Here is a 23,292-nt window from a genome sequence, read left to right as displayed (position 1 = left end):
TACCCCTTTAAGATTTGGTCATCAATATCAAATGTTAGCCTAGAAAATACCTTTAAGCCCACAAGGCATATTATCATTAGCTTAAAGTAAAAATCCTGTAAGCTTTCCTTTGGGTAACTTCTGATAACAACCCCTTTAAATATGACTTCTTAGGCAGCTGTATCAGTGACTGATACCACTGTTCTTTGTGTTAACATCTGCTCTATAAATGAAGAAGAAAATGTGTGCATTGTTTGGAGAGGTCGGGTAAAATGCTGAATACATGGAATTACATGACATCAAAATCCACAGAAAATGCTTCATCTGTTGCTTTTCAGGGGTTAGAGCAACAACATGTGGACAAGATGCGGCTGCTCCACCCAGGACTAATTATAGAGGTTGTCAGAGGGTCTTGATTTGCTGAGTCAACAAAATATATATATATATATTGCCTGTGGGGGAAGTGTGAACATAGGTTCTAAAGTATTCTACAAAGCACATGTGGCTGTACAGATGTTGTCGCAGGAATAATAAGGATGTTAGCAGTAGCAGCTGCCCTAGTTCTTATAGGTCAGGAGTGGAGCCACATCAGCCAGTGGACACTATTACAGATCCATGCAGGGGCGTAGCTAGGATTCACGGGGCCCTCTAGCAAAAAATTTTAAGGGGCCCCCCTCCCCTACACAAAACACAAAGCACTGCGTATATAAAAAAATCTCTTGTGGCCAGAGGCAGAATCCTGCCTGCAGCCACCAGAGTGACTGACAGAGCAGAGAACCAATAGCTGCTTGCTATGACAGTCTATAGTTTTTACCTATAAGGGCCCATTAGGAGCCCTTATGCTTAAATACATAGGTGCAGGAGCAGACTACTACCTTCTGCTTAAACCCTTCTGTACTGTAGTGTAAGTGACCCAAAGTTCAGAAGACAAGATACCTGCTTTACAGCTGGTGCACTGATAACCCCTGACCTCTGCACAGAGCTCTGCACATTTTCCTACTTAATTGTGCATTGTCAGGAGTTATCAAAGCAGTGAAGCAGAGATCTGTGTCTTCTGCTTGTTAACCCTTTTTTGTGTTGCAGCATGTAAGTAAACATTGGGTCACTTACACACTGCAGTACATTAGGGGTTAAGCAGAAGGACACACACTCTTACCTTCTCCCCTGGGCCCCCTTCTGGCACAGGCCCCATAGCAACTTCCTACCCTGCCTCTATGGTAGCTACGCCACTGGATCCATGATAGTGTAAATGTGTGGGAGATGTATTATACATATGAATTCTTGGAGGAAAGGGGGGAAGGGTCAGCAGAGAGTAACAAAATGAATGAATGAATGAACGAACGAAAGAATCGATCAATCAATCAATCAATCAATGGTATGCCTAATTTTGAGTTCCAAGGTGGTGTACAGCCTAGAGGAACCAATGCCTTGGGCATAAAGATAGCTTTCTGCACCCTTGAGCATTCAGGCCTCTTTTGTGCAGCCCATAAAATCATTACTGGTCAAACAGCCACATATCTTCTCATGTAAACAGGAATGATGAAATAAAAAGCCATAGAAACTATCCAGCTGGGGGCGTGGCGAACTGCCGATGGAAGCGGCCGCATAAACCAGGAGCTCCCGACCACGCAGCTGTATTAGCCGGCCTAACACCCGCTCTACCCCGCAAAAATCCCCTCAGCCTATGGGGGGGAGGTCCAGGAGGAACCCCAGAACCTCCGGTCCCGGTGGCAAGTCGGGCCAGCGTGTGGGCTCCCTTACCCCATACCTCACAAGGAGAACGTCCGCAGCACGGGGGCTGCGGCCTACGTCCCCGGTCCGTGTGCGGAGGTCTCCCGGCGTGGATCCCCGGGTCCCGTTCCGTCTCCGGAGCCTTCCGCCGGTCGGCCCGTCGTCTTCCCTCTGCACCGAGGGGTGCGGAAGCCAGCAGAGGACGGGACAGAAGCAGAGGCCTTCCTCACCACGTGGCGCGCCGCCATCTTGCCTGCCGGACCGCTGCGACATAGGAGGTGGTGAGTCAGCTCCTGAGCTGCTGAGTGCTCCCTCTCCTGCCCGGGGACTTACTACTCAGAGCCCGACCCCAGAGCCCTGTAGTCCGGCTATATCTACGCACCTGGGGGACCGTTGTTCACCGGACTCCGACACCTTAAAGGGCCAGCGGTCTATTTTGCCATATATGATGGCGGCGGTGCCTAAGCCCCCACGTGGGGATAAATACAAACCGGATGGTCCTCAGTCCTCCCCCACAGTTCAAAAAACTCTCCCAGACCCCACACTGGCCGATCAGTCACAAGACTCTTCCTGGCCTCATGCCGATTATGACTCAGATACTTCTGGTAGGGGGCACTCTTCCCAGCAGGATGTCCATGATCTAATATCACAGCTGCCTACTAAAAGGGACTTCAAGTCACTACTTTCTGAAGTTAAGGAGACCCTCAGGGTGGAACTCACGGCTGTTAGAAGAGACATCCGCCATATTAACTCCAGAGTAGAGGCATTGGAGGAAGAACATGACTCCACGCGGGTTTATATTGGTCACTTGCAATCCACTGTTAGCACACAGGCGGCCGCTTTGGATGATATGCAGCGCCATATTGAAGATTTAGACAACAGGGGGCGCCGCAACAATATTAGAATACGGGGACTCCCTGAGGCAACACAGGACAGAGACTTGGTGGACACACTGGAGGGTTTCTTCAACACCATCTTAGGAGAGCCCTCCACTAATAAGATCAAATTTGATAGGGCACATAGAGCCCTCAAGCCCAAGCCCTCCAGTGGCACCCCAAGAGATGTTATTTGCTGCCTACATGATTATACGGTCAAAGAGGCTATTATGACAAAATCACGCTCCCTGAGGGACTTGGATTTTGATGGCGCAGCTCTTCAAATATTCCCTGACCTATCATGGATAACCCTACAAAAACGCCGCCTGTTACGCCCCCTCCTGATGACCTTAAGGGACTGTGATGCTACCTACAGATGGAACTTTCCTTTTGCCTTATCGGCCAGACGGGATGGTCGTGCTGCAGTACTCCGTAATCTTACTGACCTCCCCAAGTTTTGTGACACCCTGGATATTCCTATGCCAAAGATCTCCGACTGGACTACAGCCCCCCCTCCGCCACCCCCGCCACCTGTGTGGCAATCTGCTGGCCGGAAGAGGAGCCACCAGAAGTCAGTCGGCTCAGGCTCCCCCTCTACCCGGGCCCCTGACCTCCCGTCTTGAATACTAGTGGACTGGGGGATTCACCTCCTGCCCCTCATTGCTTAGTTATTCTATGCTACTTCTGAATGACATCTCGCTGAGTTAGGCCTATATATGTTTTGATCATATGCTTAGTTAGCTGCGTGGTTGGGTTCCGTGTACGCAACTGTGTATGTACATTTCTCGGTTCTGTTGGTGCTTCCTATGTACCCCCTGGGGCTTCGGTTCCTTACAGTTGGGGTGGCTAGTTCTTGAGCGTATTCTCTGTTTGCTCTTGCTGGCCACCTATTGCCCCTGTCCTGGCTTCCTAGGCCAGAAGGTTGAGCCGTATCCAATGCCGATTCAAGTTTATTGTATTTGTAGTATTTATGTCTGTTCTGTGTATGTGTTCCCCCCCCCTTCTTTCCCTATATTTGTTCTCCCTAGGTTTATCAATCGCACACCACTCTGGGTACCTGTTGGCCTCGCAGTAAGGACTCACCTACGAGTTTTCTTGGTGGGGGTAAGATGCTGCATTCGTATTGACCTTTTGATTAAATACCCCAATGGTTAGATGTGTTACTCTGAATGTCAAGGGGCTTAACTCCAATGTAAAACGTAAACTGGTCTTGAGGGAACTCCGCACCTTGAAAGCAGATGTGGCCTTCCTTCAGGAAACTCATTTCGACCATGAGGCCACCTTTGCCTTTGCTCGCCATTCCTTCCCCACTGTTGTTTCTGCCTCCAGCGGGACCAAAACTGCTGGGGTAGCTATCCTTTTCTCTCGCTCCTGTCCTTTTCAGCTTTCTTCCTCTTTCTCAGACCCGAAGGGTAGATTTGTGATAGTAGAGGGAACCATGGAAGGCAAACAAATTGTACTCTGCAATATTTATGCTCCCAATAGACGGCAGATACCCTTCCTCCGCAGGGTGTTGATCAAGTTGTCCGCTTATCCACACCTGCCTAAGCTCCTGGGGGGAGATTTTAACCTCTCCTTCTCGGATGTCTTGGATAGACATTCGGTGTCAAACCACCCTACTCCGGTGGAACAATCTAGACTTTCCACGGAGTTTCGCAAACTAATTCGTAGACATAATCTATACGATTTGTGGCGAATTGACCACCCTGCGGAGAGGGAATACACTTTCTATTCTCATCCTCACAAGCTTCATTCCAGGATCGATTATTTTTTTGGAAATGTCCCTATGGTACGCCTTTTACATAGCTCCTCTATTTACCCCATTTCATGGTCCGACCATGGTCCAGTGGGAGTTTGCCTTAAAAGTCTACAGACGCCAACTCGCCACTGTCACTGGCGCTTAAATGAAAATTTACTAAAGTCTCAGATTACTAGGGATTCCATCAAAACATGTATAGTGAATTACTTTCAGGAGAATGAGAACTCGGTACAGTCGGAGTCCATCTTATGGGAGGCTCATAAAGCCGTTATCAGGGGCCAGTGTATCGCTTTAAGTTCACGCCAAAAGAAAGACTCACAGGCGCAGATTACTGCCGCTACTCAGGAGGTCCTTGCACTGGAACGTTCTTTAGCTAATTGCTCATCCCTACGTACCCTGCGGAGACTGGTGGCAGCCAGAGCGCGTCTTAAGGACCTGTCTTTATTGAAGGTAGAGAAGCTTCTTCTCTTCTCCAAACAGAGATTCTATGAGAATGGCAACAAAGCACATACGTTGCTGGCCAACATGCTTAATAATCGTTCCGCTGCCCAGTCCCCGCAGGCACTTAAAGATACTGATGGGACATTGAAATTTCACCCTACTGATATTTCTTCTATCTTTCTTCGCTACTACAAAAAACTGTACTCTTTGCCTTCTACCTTGCCGTCTGATCCCGAGGCCCGTACTAAACGAATCACAGATTTTCTCAAAGATTGCCATTTACCATCCCTGTCTCCTGAGGCAGTGGAAGCACTGAACTCACCCATCACTGAGGAAGAGTTCGCCGAAGTACTTAAGCTGATCCCTACAGGTAGGGCCCCGGGGCCAGATGGCTTTACCTACTTGTATTACAAGACCTTCTCCTCTGAACTATCTCCTAAACTGATCTCTCTGTTCAACTCTTTTCTCCAAGGGGAACCTCTTATGTCCTCTCTATCCCACTCATACGTCACTCTTATTCCTAAACTGGGTAAGGATCCTGTGGACTGTGCTAATTACCGGCCCATTTCCCTACTGAACTCCGATTTTAAATTATTTACGAAAATTTTGGCTACTAGACTGGGATATTGGTTACCATCTATAATTAATGCTGACCAGGTGGGATTTGTTCTGGGTCGACAGGGGGGGGACAATACCAGGAGAGCAGTTGATTTGATTGATGCCGTGAACCAGCAGAAAGAGAGTGCCCTGTTGCTTAGCTTAGACGCCGAAAAGGCATTTGATCGCCTGGGATGGCCATTTATGTTTGAGACACTGAAATGTTTTGGCATTGGGGGGCCCTTTCTGGCTGCGGTTCAGGCATTGTATTCCCGACCCACGGGGGCGATTAAACTCCCACATATGATATCTGCCACTTTCCCGATAATGAATGGCACCCGCCAGGGTTGCCCCCTATCACCTTTATTGTTTGTTATGTGTATTGAACCCCTGGCGGCTGCCATTCGGAACGCCCCGGACATTAAGGGGGTATTGGTCAGGGGAAAAGAATTTAAAGTTATGTTATTTGCAGATGATATCCTCCTCACCCTGTCGAACCCCGTAACTACCCTTCCTAATTTACATAGCCTTCTCCACACCTTTGGGGTGCTGTCGGGATATAAGATTAACACCTCAAAATCGGAAGCTATGCCACTGAATCTCCCTCCCCCCCTGGTCATGCAGCTCCAGTCGGTTTATAAATTTAAGTGGAACTTGAAAGCTATTAAATACTTAGGAATCCATCTTACGTCCACATACCGAGACTTATATTCAGCGAACTTTCCCACCCTCTTCCAGGAACTACGGAATCTCCTCTCTAAATGGGCGTCCCACTTCATTTCCTTACTGGGGCGAATAGCCGCGGTAAAAATGTCCATACTGCCTAAAATATTGTATTTTTTTGAGACCCTCCCGGTGCGTGTGCCTCTTAGGGAGCTCAAGTCCCTTCAGAAACTTATCTTCCGTTTTATATGGGGTGCCAAGAGACATCGCATTCCTAAGTCAGTGATGTTGAGCAGTAAATCTATGGGGGGCTTGGCAGTTCCAAATTTGCTTTATTATTACTGGGCGGCCCATTTGAGACAGATCCCAGCCTGGTCTCGTTACCTTGCATACAAAAAATGGACAGAGATCGAAAAAATTTGGTTAGCACCTTTCCACCCGAACTCCTTTCTCTGGCATATCTCTCCTCCTCCCTCCTCTCACATGAACCTGCTAGGCCCTATCCGTTTTACACTACACATATGGTCTTCTTGTGCTAGCAAATTTGGTTTGTCCTCTAAATCCTCTCCTCTGCATTCCTTTCTACTCTTCCCTGACTTCCCTCCTGGCTTGCAATCGCAGATAGTGCGTACATGGGGTTCTAAGACATTATTTCAGTTTGCGGACATTGTAGACCCCATAACACGGACTCTTCTCCCATGGGACCGGCTCATGGACCGTTCGGAACTTCCCCGATCGGAGTACTTCACCTATGTCCAGCTGAGACACTTTATGATCTCACGTTTGGGCACCGACACAGTCTCTAAGCCTTCGGCCTTTGAGCAGCTAGCTAGAAGGGGTACATCTACGGCAGGACTTATTTCTGATATATATCGTATTCTTCTGAGTCCAGTGGACGGCTCTCTAGTCAAACACTCATACATGGCTAAGTGGGAGGCTTACATAGGTAGGGAACTACCGCCTGAGTGTTGGGGTGTCATATGGGAAAGAGCGGCTAAATCCTCTATCTGTGCAACGTATAGGGAGGCACACTACAAGGTGTTGATGTTGTGGTACCACACCCCGGAATTGTTGCATAAGCTTAATAACTCTATCTCCGTGCTGTGCTGGAGGTGTATGGCAACAGTGGGATCATTGTATCATATCTTCTGGGAGTGCTCTCTCATCCGTCAGTTTTGGGTAGATGTATGTGGTTTGGCATCAGCTGTCTTACAGGTTACCATCTCCAGAGATCCGGCTATATGCCTCCTTAACCTGTTTCCCAAAACTCTTAGGAAAAAACAAGCTAAATTCTTACTGGTGGTGTTTACAGCAGCCAAATCCCTGATTGCCAGAGCGTGGAAGAAAACCTCTCCCCCGACCCTTAACTGTCTCAGGCTGAAGATAAGAGAGTTACGTGGGCTAGAAAAAATGACTGCGTCGCTTAATAACACTATGGAGAGTTTTGAGTCTACCTGGGCCCCATGGGACTCGTATGACACTCATGATGTATCTACGCATACCTAAACCTAGGATCCCCCTCCCCTTCCTGTCTTTCCCTATTGGGTCCATTGTCTTCGTCTGGTCTGGTCCTGTGTGTCTTTATTTTAGTTTATTTTTTCTTTTTTGTTTTTCCTGGTTCTGTTTGGCTGGTTTACATGAAAGTTTGCCATTCTGACTACTCTGGTTAATACTGTTTATATGCCACTGGTATAACTGATATTCTCTTTTTGTCCATATATGGGCGATGTCTTGGACTTTAAAGGACATTATATAGTACGACTTCTTTCTTAAAGTGGCTTTGTTCATTTGGTGGATTTTCATTTCATGTATGCTATATATGCAAATATGTATTGTCTGTCTTTTGTTGTGGAAAAAACAAACAAATTGAAAAACCAATAAAAATTACAGTTTAAAAAAAAAGAAACTATCCAGCTATCATTCACGCACCTCAGCTCCTCTGCCGATGAGTGCCGATCATCAATTTATTTTTTTTTGCAACTTCAGATATAAATCCCCTGCAGCGCCACCCCAGGAAACATGAGGAATTAATTTGCTAGGTCCTCCAGAGTTAGAGATGATCCCTATAACCACTCTCTGCAGGACATAGTCTTTACCTTAGATTCTAAACCTACATCTGTTCAAAGGATGTGGTGATATAGTAAGAGAATTTTACTTACACTGACACTTACATGATGTTAAGTATTGACTTTTACTTTTTGACATTTTCGGGGTATTTAGCTGTGTTTTCCACCTTATTCCAATAAATCTTTAAGAAACATCAAAAGGAAGCAATCTTAATCTGCTCAGCACTATGCGCTGCTTACCTCGAAACATCTGTGAGCAAAACATCCACTGGCTTTGATATAAAGGGACTTTGAAGAAGGAAAGTGAACTGTGTGTTATCAGCGTCTATGGCCGACCAATAACAGCAGGATTAGGATTAAGGTTCCCTCTGTGACTATCCGGACCTAAGAAGGAAAATATACTGTACTTGTAATATTATCTGCTGACACCTATCTCTGGCTTAGCTGCTTACTGACTCCTTACTGACGTCAATTAGTCCAGGCCGCCTTCTGCTTGTCTTTATGACCACTGAGAAGTAGCAGAATCACCCCAGTCTTCAAACACTTGGGTAATTGGTTCTCTCAACCTCAAAGATTTTTTTTTATGGATTGCTTCAGCTTGAAAGCTGTCTTAAAGGTGAGGATAACTACCCCAGTGCCAGATGTCTGTGTGTAGCAATGTAAATGATAGAAGACGAGGAACGGATTGCAACATGTTGTCAACACAGCAGATTGGAGCTTGTCCTTTGGATGCTATTAGAGTTTTTTTTTTTTCCCCTGTATTTTACTGTGGAGCAACAAATTAATTTCTGCAACATCTGGACCATTTTAGGAGAATAACAGTTTTGCTTATCTCTCATTTAAACTATTAAGTTTTGGCTGTATCTTTTGTTTAAAGGCTTGTATGTCCTGGAGTAAGGCGATAAAATAAAAGTTAAGCACAGACGTAATTTTGAGTAAAAATAAAACGATGCGTGAATAAAAAAAAAAAAGAAAAGGCTGTATTTTGCAAAAGTGGGTAGTAAATAATGAGGGTGTTGGTAATTTTAATAGTTGTAACCAATTACGTTACAACATTACATAAGGTTATTCTATACGGTGCGTGTACTGTCCGCCAATTTCCTATTGACTTAAATGGAGAGCATTATGAGGGTATGTGCACACTACAGAATCCTGTAGTAACACCCGTCGCGGATTCCGTAGCTCGCACCTGCACAAGGACTCAGATGGTCGCGCATCTCCGCTGCTACCATAGACTCCATTCTATGGTTTTCCAGATTCCGCCTGAAGAATGAGCAGGTTAATTCTTCGGGTGGATGGTAGAATCTGTCAAACCATAGAATGAAGCCTATGGTAGCAGCGGAGAGGTCTGTGAGCGGGTGCGAGCTGCGGAATCCATGATGGGTATTCCATTGGGATTCCGTAGTGTGCACATACCCTTATATTGAAAATATGGCCGTGTTTAAACCTACAAATTGGGGCCATATTTTTCTTTTATTTTACAATGTGTGAACATAGCCTAAAGGTGGCTATATACTATGAATTACTTCCTTCCTCATTATACACAAGGAGAACTAGGTTTCCACACAGTATTTTTGCTCACTGATGAAATTGAGTGGATGGCCGTCATTTAACAGCAAATAACGTCCATTATTCCAAAACATCCATTATGCCTGAATGGATAAGTTGCTATATCAATGAAAGGGATATGGGTTTGTCAGGAGCACTGTGGCCTCTTCATTGTGCTGACTAGTGGGAATCATAGAATTGGTAAAACACTAATGGCCTGTCCTATGAATACACTATTAGGCTATGTTCACACTGCGTATATGTCCGGCCGCATATTTTCGCGGGTGGACATGTACGCGGTAAACTCCAGCCGGAGATTTACACTACTTGTGGCCGGCTACGTACGGACCGCGAACTTACGCCCGAAGTCTACTTACGCTACCCGAGCGCCCTACGTAGCAATCTGACAGCGGTCTTTTACTTGGAAATCTTCGCCTAGCCCCGGACACCCCACAGAACCTTTTGGATCGGCACAAAGAGCTGCAAAAAAGAAGAAATCACCACTACGTACGGGACCGCATGTAACGCTACGGGCGTAAGTTACGGCATTTTCGTCCGCAAACAATGGTCTGGTTCATTTTTTACACCGCCGCGTACGATCCGGGCGTAAGTTCTTACGTAGTGTGAACTGTGCAGCCGTACTTCGTATACTTTCCATTATACGCATACTACGTAAGTCTCCGGCCGCTTATTCATGGAACGCGCTACAGCCGGAAACTTACGTAGTGTGAACATAGCCTTAAAGTGACTCTGTGCCCACAATCTGACCCCCCCAAACCGCTTGTATCTTCGGATAGCTGCTTTTTTAATCCAAGATTTGTCCTGGGGTCCGTTCGGCAGGTGATGCAGTTATTGTCCTAAAAAACAACTTTTAAACTGGCAGCTCCGTGCCCAACGGCCGGGGCTTAGAGTATCTGTGCCCTAACTTTGAAACATCCTCTCCGTCCTTCCTCCCCACCCTCATTATCATTAGAAATGCCACTGGAACATTTTCTCCTGTCTGAACAATGCAAAGGTGCCTTAACGATCCAGCGCATGTTTAGTATTCACACAGCTGAGGAATAGGAGACAATCTGTCTGGAGCATTCCTAATGATGAGGAGGGGGGAGATGTTGTGCCAGCCTAATACATACACAATCTAAGTCCCGGCCGTTGGGCACAGGGCTGCCAATTTAAAAGTAATTTTTTAGGACAATAACTGCATCACTTGCCGAACGGACCCCAGGACAGATCTCGGATTAAAAGCAGCTCTCCGAAGGTACAAGTGGTTTGAGGGGGGTCAGATTGTGGGGACAGAGGAGCTTTAATGGTAAAATAGTCACTGTCAGTTTAAAAAAATAAAATAAAATGTCAAAATTTCTTCAGATGGACCAGGAGGCGTGTCCTCTATGTATATTTGTCACCCAGCCCTTAAGCCTTATTCTCACGCTCCATAATGCACAGAGCTTAAAGGAGACCTGTCACCCCCCCGTGCCGGGGTGACAGGGACCCGACCCCCAGCTAGATCCCCTTATACAGACCTCATCTGGCCGAGTCCCGCTCCCGGAGCCAGTCCCGGGATGGAGATATCCCGGTCAGAAGCCGGCGCGCGCGCTCTAAAGAGAGGTCCGGCGTCCATAGAGAATGAATGGAGACGGACTCATCTCATCTCCATTCATTCTCTATGGACGTCGGACCTCTCTACAGAGGTTGCGCGCCTGCTTCTGACCAGGATATCTCCGTCCCGGAACCGGCTGTGGACTCGGCGGAATGAGGTATGTATAAGGGGATCTAACTGGGGGTCGGGAGCCTCTCACCCCGGCACTGGGGGTGACAGGTCTCCTTTAAGGAGCGTGAATCTGCGAGGTGGACTCGCTTCCTTCCTGTCTTAGGGTATGTTTACACTAAGTAAATGAGGCGCCTGCCTCAGTGTGCCATAGCCTGTCTATGAGAGGGCTCGCACGCCTCAGCTCCCACCACTTTCTGCACAGAGAGCGGCTGGAGCCAGAGAGTTTCACTGTGGAATTTCGCCTCATTTACTCAGTGTGAACATAGCCTTATGTAACACACACACAGAGTGGGGAGAGAAGTGCTCAGCTTTGTGCTTTTCTCCTTCTAATGGTTGGTCTCTATGACAATTTTTTATTTAAAGTGACAGGAACACTTTAAGTCTTAACAAAACCCCATAAATTACCCAAAAGAAGGCTATTTAAGGATTATTTACTACACCGTTGCCTCAGTGGACATATGATGTTAAGGGTCGTGCTACTAGGATTTCCTGTAAACAACTCCTTTTTTCTAAAAACAAATTGCTCAACCGTAAATGTGCTCACAGTTGGATAAGTATTTTCATGTGTCTCAGTATTTCTGCTCAGATTTGTGTAATAAAGTGGACACGTTCCAAAAAAAGCACGAGGGCCACACAAAACTTATTTGTACTGATTTGTTTTTCTCCTAATGACATAATTAGAATTGATTATTAGTATTTAATAGAGATGAGCGAACCTGGAGCATGCTTGAATCGATCCGAACCCGAACTTTCTGCATTTGATTAGCGGTGGCTGCTGAACTTGGATAAAGCCCTAAGGCTATGTTGAAAACATGGATATAGTCATTGGCTGTATCCATGTTTTCCAGACAACCTTAGGGCTTTATCCAAGTTCAGCAGCCACTGCTAATCAAATACAAAACATTCGGGTTCGGATCGACTCGAACCCGAACCCGGTTTGCTCATCTCTAGTATTTATTTTTAAAGCGCACTTGATTCCAGAGCACTGTACAGAACGTAACATAAAATTAAGAAAAACTACATGATTAAAGTAATTGGCAGACTAGACGGGTCCACTGTATGCCAGGGTAGCTTGTGCGGTGTTGTGATTTGTGCGGACAAACAAGCACAGCTCCCATAGCTTTGGATAACCCAAGTGTGAGCCTGGTGTGTATGTGCGGGTGCAGGAAGAATAGACCAGAGTCCAATAGAATAACAAGAATAATGTCTATTTACTTAAGATCTTCAGTGCAATACAATAATACTTTGGCAACTGTAGGTGCAGGCAAGAGGTAGTAGTAGTAATAGTAGTAGTAGCAGTTTGTAGACAAGAGGAAAGTGGAGTAGAGGAGTGTTGTGAGGGCCCTGTCCAATGTAGCTGTGTACTCTGTCGGGATAGCGTTGTGAGAAACAGAAGAAGAAGATACTAGTACTCACATATAGAAATCTTTGACCTGACCGCCTTATACCCTATAGTGTTGGGATACCCGTCCTGATAGGGTAGTAGAAGGTCCCAGGTCCCTGCACTGGGTTGATCAGACTTTCCAAGACTTCCCAGAATAGCCGTGCATTACAGTATGATATGTCGGCATTTTCTGCAGCTTTGTCCTAAAGGGGTCAGTACCTACCTCAGGTATGCTGCCCTGTATAGTGTGAAAGTATTCCTTGCATAGACAAGGTTATCCTCAGAGGATGTCCTTCCTCCTGATGGGGTCTGGCAATGCATGCTAGTGGTGGTGAACAGCATAGGAAAAGTATAAGTCTCTTGGTCCCTGATAATGGTCCTGGCCTGAGCCAGGCCCTAGCTCCACTGCAGCAGGAAGGGTCTTTATGTGTCCGTATTGCTCCCTCTGGCTGAACTGACTAAAAAAGACCGTCCCACCAGGAACTAGCTCCCATTTATAGGGGCAACCTAATCTGGCTTGTGATGGGTGGGGTTGTGTGTGCAGAGAAAGGATAGTAGAGATAGGGTAGAAAGAAGATGGAAACTACCTGCCCCAGTGATTGGAAAAGAGCAAATATGTGACATAAAACTACCAGGTCACACTGTGACCTGAGTGAGTTATTTTATTGAGGTGCATAGAGAACATAGTGGCACACCTGTGCTTCAACACTGGAAGTTCATGTGGATCAAGGACTCTACCCACAAGGGCTTACAATCTACAAGGTGAGTGGAGGGAGACAGTAGCTGAAGGGGAAGCTAGTCAAAATGTGGTGCTGAGTTATTGTTGGTTGTATCCTGGTCTTAAGAAGTGTGTTTTGAAGTTGCCCTTGAAGGTCTTGATAGTGGATGAGAGTCTTATGTGTCGGAGTAGTGAGTATGGGCGAAGCTCAGGCAAAATCTTGGAGGCGGTTGTTTGAGGTACAAACAAGGGGGGGGGGGAGACAGACAAAGGTTTTGGAAGGATAAGAGGTTGCATGAGGGATGGTAGAAGGGTATCAAGCCAGAGATGTATACAGTATGGAAGGCCAGAGAGGAGGATGTTGCAGTTATCTAAGCAGGAGAGAATGACAGAATGTACCAGCTGTTTGGTTGAGTCTGGACTGAGAAAAGATGTCTGATCGCTCCATGGAGAAGGTGGAGACAACCCGACAGCCTATGGCTGTATTCATGTTATCCAGGTGACGAATCATGATGAAGCTTGCTTCACTCATCTCTTGTTCCAATGTAAAATCTGCAATAACTCCTTATACACCATATTATACTGGTGAAGTGTAGTGGTCTCTGGGCAACAGAACACCCCTTATAGATTTTCCTCTACGTTGATGTTAAAGGGTTAAACAATGTGACCCGACAAGATTTTACCTTTATATTCTCTTATAAATGAGCTGTTGCCAACGCTTTACAGACTCCCCTGAGCTCGGCTGTGCACATAACAAGAATTTGTGTGCATTTTTGTGGTAGCGTGGTTACTAGTCATACACTCGGAGTATTCTACTCTTGAGCAACCAATGCATGGGAACACTTAGAGACATATGTATCCTCTCAAAGACAGAAAACAAATCTGCCTGCTTAACTCTATAATTCTTAATAAACCCAGGCCTCTAAATACCCACGAAAGAGCCTGGAATTAAGATCCCCCATGTAAAAGAGAAAACTTATTATCTAGCAGACTGACTGAGGGATCTGCAGCCTGCTCCTAGTAAATCTGAATATCCCTACAACATCCAATGTAACATGACCCCGGGGACGTATTCATTCAACACGTGAGCAATTTGGCTGCCTGGAAAGTAAGAAAGAAAGAAAAAAAAAAAAGTGTCTTGATACAGCCCAGACTCTCAGAAGTGGTGGAGAGTTCTCGGCTGCTGCCTATGCCACATCAGTCTGCTCTCTGCCTGCTGACAATGGCAGGATACAGGTATCCCCTGCTTGGAGGATTGCTCATCATCAGTGTGGGGGTTGTGCACTGCTCCCCCAGCTGCCTCCCTGGAGACCGAGCCTTGGGTAAGAATACAAAAAGATATTACTCATCCTGCACTTCATTGTTTTTGCTGTTTCACTAGTTTGTACACATTGTTACTTAATGTATAGTCTATCTATTGTCTATCTATCTATCTATCTATCTATCTATCTATCTATCTATCTATCTATCTATTATCTATTTATCAATCAATTGATCTATCCATCCCATTATACTGTATATGCGTGAATTGCTTCAATGTAAACTTTTTATCAGTGTTTCAACAAGTTGTGCATGTATATTTTATTAGGAAGAGAAGGACACCACTGGTAGTGCGTTATCTCCCATGGGAATACAGGATGGGGCATGTTTATATCCAACATGTCTGATTCCAGTTTGGGCTATGTTCACACAATATTTATTGAGAAAAAAAAAACGCCCATATTTTTGCCTCAAAAAATGTAAATGTGAACATAGTCTAAGGGCCGTATTACACGGGACGATTATCATTCAAAAAATCGTTAGATTGTTTGTATTTAAAGGATAATCGTTTAGTGTAATAGCGGGCAACGATTAAACGACCAAGAAATCGATGATCGTTGATGTCGATAGTTCACAAATCGTTCGAACTTCATTCGGTGTCGTTTGGTCGTTCCCTGGTCTATCGGCCAGAAAATGACGAGCGCAAGAACGACCGTAAGTAACAATTATCGTCATGTGTAATAGGGTGATTGATTTAAGATAGTTTGTCATGGTGGTTGTTATACCACCCTAAGGCTACATTTACACATTATGTACTTTTGTCCGTAACTGCAGAACCGCAAATACTAACAAAAGTAAGGACCAATTCGTTCCTATAAGGCTATTCTCACACCCATAATTTTACAGATTCATAAAAGTCTGCAATGCATGCCGCAAAAAATTACTGGCAACCCCCAGTACGGACCGTAATTATGGAATGGATTGTTCCATGGAAGTCTATAGAAGCGTCTATAATTTGCGGGCGTTACGGAAGTATCATCTGTAACGTCCACACAATACCGATCTGTAATTTTGATGTCACAGGTGTAGCTCCTCCTGGATATTTGAACAAGGGACATTTCACTTTTTATGGATCCACAAAAAAATATGAATTATGGATGTATTACGGATGTATTTTTTTTTGTGATCGCGGATGAAGATTGCGGATGATTGCAGACAAAATATACAGTCCTGAAAAAAAAAATAGAAATGTGGGAAAGTAGCCTGAAGCCTGTGTATGTGGACTGCACTACGAACGTGCATCAGTAGTGCTCCATGCTTCATGGACCTGTACATAGAAGATAACGATCCGTAACGCAAATTCAGGTCCGCACTAGTGCTCCCCCCCCCCTTTATCGTAGGTGTTAAATTAACAGAAAAAATGCAGTGTGAACCTAGCCTTATCCTGATATCTGTCATGGGAGACTCCAATCACCATTTTACTACATTCACACACTGTAAAATAAGGGTAATGTTCACACTGAGCAAAACAGGTGGAAGTTCCGAGTGGACCCCGCGCCATGCGCTCCGCTCAGTGTCCCACCTGCCTCACTGTCTCAATTTGATGTCTTGTGAGGACGTGGACATGTTGGGGACTCTGGAATTTCTGTCTGTTTTGCTCAGAGTGAATAGGCCCTAATAATGTGCTTAATTGAATGAGAACTTGGCTAGGAGTGCACACACCTTATAATCAGAGCCGTCCAAATAATACATACACTCATTGGGGGAGATTTATCAAACATGGTGTAAAGTGAAACTGGCTCAGTTGCCCCTAGCAACCAATCAGATTCCACCTTTCATTTTCAAAATAGTCTGTGAAGAATGAAAGGTGGAATCTGATTGGTTGCTAGGGGCAACTGAGCCAGTTCACTTTAGGGTACAAACACACACGGCATATACGCTGCGTATTTACTGCTGCGATACGCAGCAAATACGCAGCAGATACGCAGCAGATTAGATCTAAATAACTGAACACAGCATAAAATCTGCACCACCAAATCTGCTGCGTATCTGCTGTGTGTGTTTGTACCCTTAAACCATGTTTGATAAATCTCCCCCATTATTTACAACCTCCATTCTTCTTCATCTGTTCATACATAATTTTTTTTTTCAAAATTGCAATCCTATTTAGTCCTATTGATTTTACTGTGTGTGCACCTAGCCTTAGACTTTTTCTATGCCCAACAAAAAATGGCGGGATCTGATAATATTCGCGAATTGATTGTTAAAGTGGTATGCCAGCTTTTTTGGATAGAGGATAAGTGTGTGATTGTGGGGTCCAACCCATGGCACTTAAAGGAAACCTGTCACCCCCTGTGCCAGGGTGAAGGCCGCCTGACCCCCTGCTAGAGCCCCGGATACTTACCCCATCTCGCTCCTGGAGCCGGTCTCGGGACGGAGATATCCTTGTCGGAAGCCCGGCGCGCGCTGCGTAGATCAGTCCGATGGCCATAGAGAATGACGGCTCGGACTCATCTACGCAGCATGCGTGCCGGGCTTCCGACAGTAATATCTCCGTCCCGGGACTGGCTCCAGGAGCGGGACTTGGCGAGATGGGGTAAGTATCCGGGGCAGGGAGTTGGGTGGCCTTCACCCCGGCACGAGGGGTGACAGGTTCCCTTTAAGGATTTTAGCAATGAGGACTGGAGTCTCTTGTGGAGCAGCAGGTCGTGGATGAGGCTGCTCGTGTGCCAGAGATAGCCAAACGCTGTGCTCCCATAGACATTTGTGAGGATGAGGGGGTTCTACTGGTCAGACCACTCACAATCGGACTCTTATTTCCAATCCTGTTGATTGGTAGTTGCTTTTCACTCCACATTCAAGCAAGGGGAATGGTGGGAAAGTGTCTGCCTCATTGCATAGCAACCGCAGGGTCACAGTTCAGAGAGGAAACCAGGGGGAAAAGAGACAACTAAACTAAAAACAGCACATTTGTCCTCCTTTACATATACAGTACTGTACTGTATGTGGTACACATTTGATTATACTTTCTTTGCTTCATGACACTACCCGTTTAACTCGCACTAACAGGATGTGTTAGTGTTCTACGTTACCTTTGCTTAAGGATAAAGGTCCTTTCACATGGGTTGATATGAGGCCATGTATGGACATAGAAGAGCACCGATTGCTTTACAAGGCACAACCGATTGCTGTATTGTTTCTGCGGCCATTAATATCATTGTTATCGGCTGTTAATGATAACCATTACTGCCAAAATGTAATCAGCTGAGAAGGGGGCGTTTTCTTGCTCATCGGCCGATCGCTGGCACCTTTACATGGGTCGATTATCGGCTAGTTGAGGGGAAAACTAGAAACACTTGTTGCCGATAATTGGCCCATGTTACAGGGCCTCAAGAGTAGGTGTAGCAAGGCCTAAATCAAGGGTCACTTTGGTTCTTCTGCCCTTGTGGAGAATATATTTTATCTGGGTATTTCGTCCTAGTCCTCACCTGATTACAAAAGTATAAAGAAAAAAGGAGAAACTGAAGCTTTTAGGAGAAGGTGGACACTAATGATCCATAGTTGTGGACTAGGGCCCTTTATGGCTTCAGGCTGGGCCTTGTGGAGTACAGAAATTAAAGATCCACACCTTGGGCATTGTGGAACTGGGAAGACAGGCAATGAGTGTCCCTGCATAAAAAGTCACAGCACTCGCAAAATCGGAAAATCATGGCAGTACAAATGAAGTGAACATAGAATTAAATTAAAAACCATCTGTAAATGAACCAATTGACATCTATGGGTGAGTCAGTTCTGGAAATTTCAACCGTATAAGTTCATGCCTTTTTTATATGGACAGGACTTCTAAAACATATACGGAACCTAGAAAAAAAAGACCATGTGCATCGATTTATAGGAATGAATAGGGTTTATATTTGCCATCGGCACCTCTTCCCACTCTGTGTGTGAGACCTAGATGGCCCCATAGACATGCATTGGAAGTGGTTCACTCCTGATACTCTCCTCATTGGTCATGACCTGAACCAGGGCCGTTTCTAGGTAATTTTGACTACAGGGCGAATCTTGATAAAAGCCCCCCCCCCTTCCCAAACGATTTGTTTGGATTGTCGCTAGAAAGAAGCAGTGTGTGTATTGTGGCATAGTTACCTAACCCTTCAAAAGTCATTCAGTAACTCACAGGTGACGTCTTCTTTGATTTGAGGCGTCACTTTCCTTTTCCTCTTCATCTGTCCCAGACCACCATGATGTTTTGTTCCAGCTACAATTCGTCTCTTCTGAACCTGCCAGACAAACATTTTAGGCTCCACACTTTTACAACAACTTCCACTTTTTTGTGTCACGTCAGTAGCTATGTATATAGGATCCCCTGCTGTGCTGCCATATAGTAACAATGCTCACTGCTGTGCTACCATATAGTAATAATGTCTCCTGCTGTGCGCCCATATAGTAATAATGCCCCCAGTGTGCCTTCCAAATAGTAGTAATGCCCCTGATGTGCCCCCATATAGTAATAATGTCCCCTGCTGTGCATCCAATATAGTAATAATGCGCCTGCTGTACTCTCCATATAGTAATAATGCCTCCTCTGCTGTGCCTCCTATATAGTATTAATGCGCCTGCTGTACCCACTATATTAATAAGGTTCCCCTCCTGCCTGCAATTAACCTGACCACCATCCCAACACACACTACCCCACCTGACCCTCCCCACATACACACCATGCCATTTGACCCCCCCTCCTCCACACACTATCTCCCCTGACCGCCCCTCCTCCACACACTATCACCCCTCACCCCCCCCCCACACACACACACTATCCCCCCTGACCCCTCATACACACACTATCCCCCCCGACCCCCAATACACACACACTCACAGTACCCCACTTATCAGATGGCTGCCTTCTCCTCCGACCTGCGTCAGCATGATGAGTGCTGCAGTGGTATTAGCGCTTTACCTACTGCCCGCCCGACAAATCGACATGTTCTTCAAATCCAACCAGTGCAGGGCAGGAGCGCGGGGCCGCTGCGGCCGGCCATGGTGCACGTAGCCAATCAATGCGTGCCCCACGGCCGGCCGCAGCGGCCCCACGCACCCGACCTGCGCTGATTGGATAGGAGGAGCGCGTGCAGGCAGTAGGTGAGGCGCAGGGCAGCTGGGGCAAGTCGCAGCGGGCCGGGTAACTGAGATAAATGCAGACCGGGGGCGGGCGGCCGGGTGACAGTCTGGGCGTGGGGGCACGTGGTGCGCTATCCAACCCAGGCTGTGTGAGGTCCCGGGGGTGCCACCAGCGCCCCCTAGCTGTCGGTGCCCCATGCCGTTGCACGGCCCGCCCGGTGTAAGAAATGGCTCTGACCTGAACACTGAGACCCCAATTGTTAACAACTTTTGATATGTCTCTATTTATTTAACATAAATTTAATAAGGATCTGCCACCCTCCTGCGCTGGCATCGCAGGAGATTAGCTGTCAGTTTGACAGCTGATTTCCTGCTGTAACTACCTAGAGTAGAGAATCCTCTGCTCCGGCTAGTTTAACCCATCACATGCACCTGTCACATCATGACCACTGCATGTAACGGGTTTTGGTGGTGTCAGGATGGGTAATACTTACCCATTGGAAAACCAGCGGCATGTTCTGACTTCCGATTGATAACCATGTAAGTCCTGCTTGCCTTCTGAAGGCCCCCAGGCCTGCCATAGTTATACCACTACACAGTTATGCCAGAGACATGGCTGTGTAGATTGCCTGTCAGCTTAATGCTGACATACACAATAGGCTATGTTCAATCAGTCTTTTGGTCAGTATTTTTTCAACCACAACAAGGAGTGGCTTTAAAAAACAGAGACTGTGCAACTCTTTCCATTATAATTTTTCCCTGTCAGTTCCACTACTGGTTTTAGTAGAAAAAAGACAGACAGAAATACAATGTGTGAACACAGCCATACACTGCACTCAGGGCCGGCTCCAGCTTTTTGTGGGCCCTTGGGCGACAGAGCCTCGGCGGGCCCCTTTGAGGAGCAAATCATGGAGAGACAGGCGAGGAAAGATTTGCAGCAGAAGAAACATGCGGCTGCTGCATATCTTTCTCCTCCTGTATCTCCTGATCTCTGCAGTAGTCAGGACTCTAGAGGAGTCAGACCCAGTCACAGGATTATATATATATATCATGCTGGTGCTGCTAGTTCTCTAGTATACAGCTCCTTCTGTGTGTGTTTGTGTATATACATACACACACACAGAGCAGGAGCTGTATACTAGAGAACTAGCAGCACCAGCATTATATATATATATATATATATATATATATATATATTTATTTATAATATGAACATGGTGAGACCTCTAGTTCTCCTATATTCAGGCCCTGCAGTGATATACAGTGTGTGTATATATATATATATATATATACACACACACACACACACTGTATATCACTGCAGGGCCTGAATATAGGAGAACTAGAGGTCTCACCATGTTCATATGATAGATAGGAGATAGGGAAATAGATAGATAGATAGATAGATAGATAGATAGATAGATAGATAGGAGATAGATAGATAGATAGATAGATAGATAGATAGATAGATAGATAGATAGATAGGAGATAGATAATAGATAGATAGGAGATAGATAGATAGATAGATAGATAGATAGATAGATAGATAGATAGATAATAGATAGAAGATAGATAGATAGGAGATAGATAGATAGATGGATAGATAGATAGATAATAGATAGATAGATGGATAGATAGATAGATAGATAGATAGATAGATAGATAGATAGACAGGAGATAGATAGATAGGAGATAGATAGATAGATAGATAGATAGATAGATAGATAGATAGGAGATAGATAGATAGATAGATAGATAGATAGATAGATAGATAGATAGGAGATAGGGAAATAGATAGATAGATAGATAGATAGATAGATAGATACAGATATCTAGTTGTTTTGTGTATAGAGGTCCTGCTGTAATATATATATATATATATATATATATATATATCCTGCTGTAATAGATATAGATATATTACAGCAGGACCTCTATACACAAAACAAGTAGAAGAACCAGCACATACAGGACACTTAGTTTGCAGAGCCTACCTGCTGCCCTCAGGTCATGTGTCCGATCACATGACCCGTGACATCATCAAAAGTCCTTCAGACTCAAAGGTCCTCTTTCCTACTCGGCTGTAGGGAAGATTTGTGAAGGAAGACAGGTGCTCGGGGGCCCCAGTATGGATCGGCGGGCCCCTAACTGTCACATGCGGCCTCTAGGGGCCCAGTCCTCTTTGTTACTACACTTTTTTTTCTTTTTTACTAACAAAAAAAATGTAGTAACAAACGGGAGTGGGCCCCTAGAGGAGCTGGGGGCCCCGGCATTTGCCCTACTTAGCCGGGTGCTGACGCCGGCCCTGACTGCACTACAGTGGTAGTTAGCGCATAGAAGTGGCTGCAATCAGGATGTTCTTGCCCCTGTATCGGCTTCAGAAATGTTCATTTTTTACTATTGATTTGCAGGGAACCGTCAATTAACCATTCACTTAACCATCCACCGGCCCACTTTACATTGTGTAAACAGCTATTATTTCTCTAACACCATTTGTAGGCTATGTTTACACAACGTTTTCCCCCTCTCTGTTTTTTAAAAGAAAAAATGATTTCCATAATTTCGCTGTTTGTCCGCCCATCAGTGCAATGTAAGCTGCTGGTACATTATTCTGGGTCAGGTGGACTGATTGGCCTTTGGCTGTGTCTATAACTGAAAAGTCCATAGAATTTAGTAGTAAAAACGGTGAAAGGACGGTGAAAAAAAGGAAAACTGTCTGTGACCAACTAAAAAAAAGTCTGCTGTTTGCAAAAGACGTCAGAAAATAATTGTCATGATCATTATCCTGACCTCCGCGCAGACAACGTCCGTTATTTTATACACTGTGTGCATTGAACGTCCGTCATTCCATTGACTTCAATGCACTGCATTGAAGTCAATTAAATTGCAGCAATAAAGGACGTCTTTTTAAATAGAAAAAGTGGACGCCTTTTCTCTTTTTTTGATGTTGTGTGAACATAGCTGTATGATATATTGTACAGTGTAAAGTAACTATAACATACAGTGCCTTATTTTCACCATCATACAGGTTGGTGCCCAAATAACATTGCCGTATGTTGTCTAAATAACACCCACACAGGATCTAAATCTTTATAGTCTCACTTTATGTCACCTCTTGGTTGGCTTATTTTACATCAGGTGATGCACCCCCTTATTTGGAGATAGTTAATGTGCTCTAAGGGCCCATTCACACTGAGCAAAAGCAACAGAATTTCAGAGCTGAATCTGGGCTGAAAATTCTGCCATTAAAATAGCTGCAGAGCCAATTTCTATTGTGTTGAATAGAAATTCCGCTCTGAAGTTCACACTGCAGAATGGGGCTTTGATTTTCTTAGGGCCCTATTCCACCGGACAATTATTCTTCGCATAATCGTTAACGATTAAC

The 23,292-nt window shown here is 45.3% G+C and overlaps 1 protein-coding gene across 1 annotated transcript in view; it reads left to right on the top strand.

The window, feature by feature from the left end:
• Nucleotides 1–14,483: 14,483 nt before the first annotated feature.
• CPZ (carboxypeptidase Z) overlaps nucleotides 14,484–23,292 on the top strand; it is a 62,989-nt gene continuing 54,180 nt past the window's right edge. The window contains exon 1 of the mRNA XM_069977359.1: nucleotides 14,484–14,851. Within this exon, the coding sequence (XP_069833460.1) occupies nucleotides 14,719–14,851 (133 nt within the window). The 5' untranslated portion in view covers nucleotides 14,484–14,718. The remainder of the gene's footprint in view (nucleotides 14,852–23,292) is intronic.

This window comes from Dendropsophus ebraccatus, chromosome 7 (genome assembly GCF_027789765.1).
Source record: "Dendropsophus ebraccatus isolate aDenEbr1 chromosome 7, aDenEbr1.pat, whole genome shotgun sequence".
In the NCBI taxonomy this organism is placed as follows: Eukaryota; Metazoa; Chordata; class Amphibia; order Anura; family Hylidae; genus Dendropsophus; species Dendropsophus ebraccatus.
Note: the sequence above shows the minus strand (reverse complement) of the source record. Positions and strands in the feature narration are given on the sequence as shown.